Below are 1,632 nucleotides of genomic sequence, written 5' to 3'. Positions count from 1 at the left end.
GTTGTTACTTCAAACATAGAGACTCCAACACATTTCACTACCTAGAATACAAACCTGTTGTTACTTCAAACAAAATACTCCAACACATTTCACTACCTAGAATACAAACCTGTTGTTACTTCAAACAAAATACTCCAAGAATACAAACCTGTTGTTACTTCAAACATAGGGACTCCAACACATTTCACTACCTAGAATACAAACCTGTTGTTACTTCAAACATAGACTCCAACACATTTCACTATCTAGAATACAAACCTGTTGTTACTTCAAACAAAATACTCCAACACATTTCACTACCTAGAATACAAACCTGTTGTTACTTCAAACATAGAGACTCCAACACATTTCACTACCTAGAATACAAACCTGTTGTTACTTCAAACATAGACTCCAACACATTTCACTATCTAGAATACAAACCTGTTGTTACTTCAAACATAGACTCCAACACATTTCACTATCTAGAATACAAACCTGTAATTACATCAATTATTGTTCTGCTATATGTATTTAACACCAAGTAGTTAAGAGGACATTGTATTTATCATGATAAAATGAGTCATTAAGACGTCCTATTAATCAAACTGGATTTATCTGCATTTCCATATAGTCTGAATTAATAAACTAACAATTTTTAAAATGAATTTGTTAATTTAAGAAACAAATGTTTGGATGAGAAATACTTGAATTTGCCCTGAAAGAAACTCAGGAATGGATACTAAAACATTATCCCATAATTGACACAGTAACTACAATCTTAGTATACAAAAAACTTAAAATAAAGTTCCCCAAGAGAATTAATTTTAGAATCAAAACAGAAATGAAGTAAAATATAAAAACTAAGGGCTGAGAAATGATAAATACCCATATGTAACAATACAAGTTAATGTAACAGTTTAAAGTTTTGGTCACATAAAAAAAAATCAAGACACTGACTAAAACGGCAATTAAAAATATTCGGAAGTAAGAGAATTTAAACCTAGAATAAAAGAAAGGCCAGTAACATCTATATCAGAAGATAGCACATAGGAAAGAAAAGATACTAAAAACAAGCTTCTGAAATTTAATAAAAATTAATTAGGTAAAACAGAAGTAAGAGCTAACAGGAGAAAAAAAAAAACAAGATCAGGCTACTACTCTTGGAATGAATTGCACAGTTCTGATAAAAAATATTCGAATAAATAAACAGACTGAACAGTACAAAAGTATAGGATATTCAAAATTAATAATAGGATGATGGAAAATACATTCCACTGTTATTATTGTATTAGGACAAGCAAACATTACTAAAGAATTAATGATATAGAAGAGACCAATGTTAAAAGAATAGGTATACGATACACTATGGCAAAATATTACTACTGATGTACATGTAGTGTAGCAAAACATTATTAGCAATGTACTAACTTAATTAACTATGTTCAGCATGATAAGAAGTATTATTAAATGATGTCATGTAACTTACTGACAAATATTAGGATTTTGTTGTCACAACTAAGGATGTACACAGGGTGGTCACAAGTAAGTGGACACCACCTTTTCAGAAAAAATGGAAATTTTCAGTCATATTCACATGAATTGATATATTTATAATTTAATTAATATCTATTAGATCTTCCTTTTGCTTCG

General features: G+C 29.5%; 1 protein-coding gene across 4 annotated transcripts in view; it reads right to left on the bottom strand.

The window, feature by feature from the left end:
• Positions 1-3: 3 nt before the first annotated feature.
• LOC106476671 (very-long-chain (3R)-3-hydroxyacyl-CoA dehydratase 2-like) overlaps positions 4-1,632 on the bottom strand; it is a 14,775-nt gene continuing 13,146 nt past the window's right edge. The window contains exons 4-5 of one of the 4 annotated variants that reach the window (XM_022380475.1): positions 149-191; positions 4-54 (exon numbers count right to left, since the gene is read on the bottom strand). In XM_022380475.1, the coding sequence (XP_022236183.1) occupies positions 38-54; positions 149-191 (60 nt within the window). In that variant the 3' untranslated portion in view covers positions 4-37. The other 3 variants (XM_022380474.1, XM_013937308.2, XM_022380476.1) reach the window with 3 other exon arrangements.

Source organism: Limulus polyphemus, unplaced genomic scaffold, assembly GCF_000517525.1.
Source record: "Limulus polyphemus unplaced genomic scaffold, Limulus_polyphemus-2.1.2 Scaffold11183, whole genome shotgun sequence".
NCBI classification, from domain to species: domain Eukaryota; kingdom Metazoa; phylum Arthropoda; class Merostomata; order Xiphosura; family Limulidae; genus Limulus; species Limulus polyphemus.
This window is presented reverse-complemented; position numbering and strand designations above follow the sequence as displayed.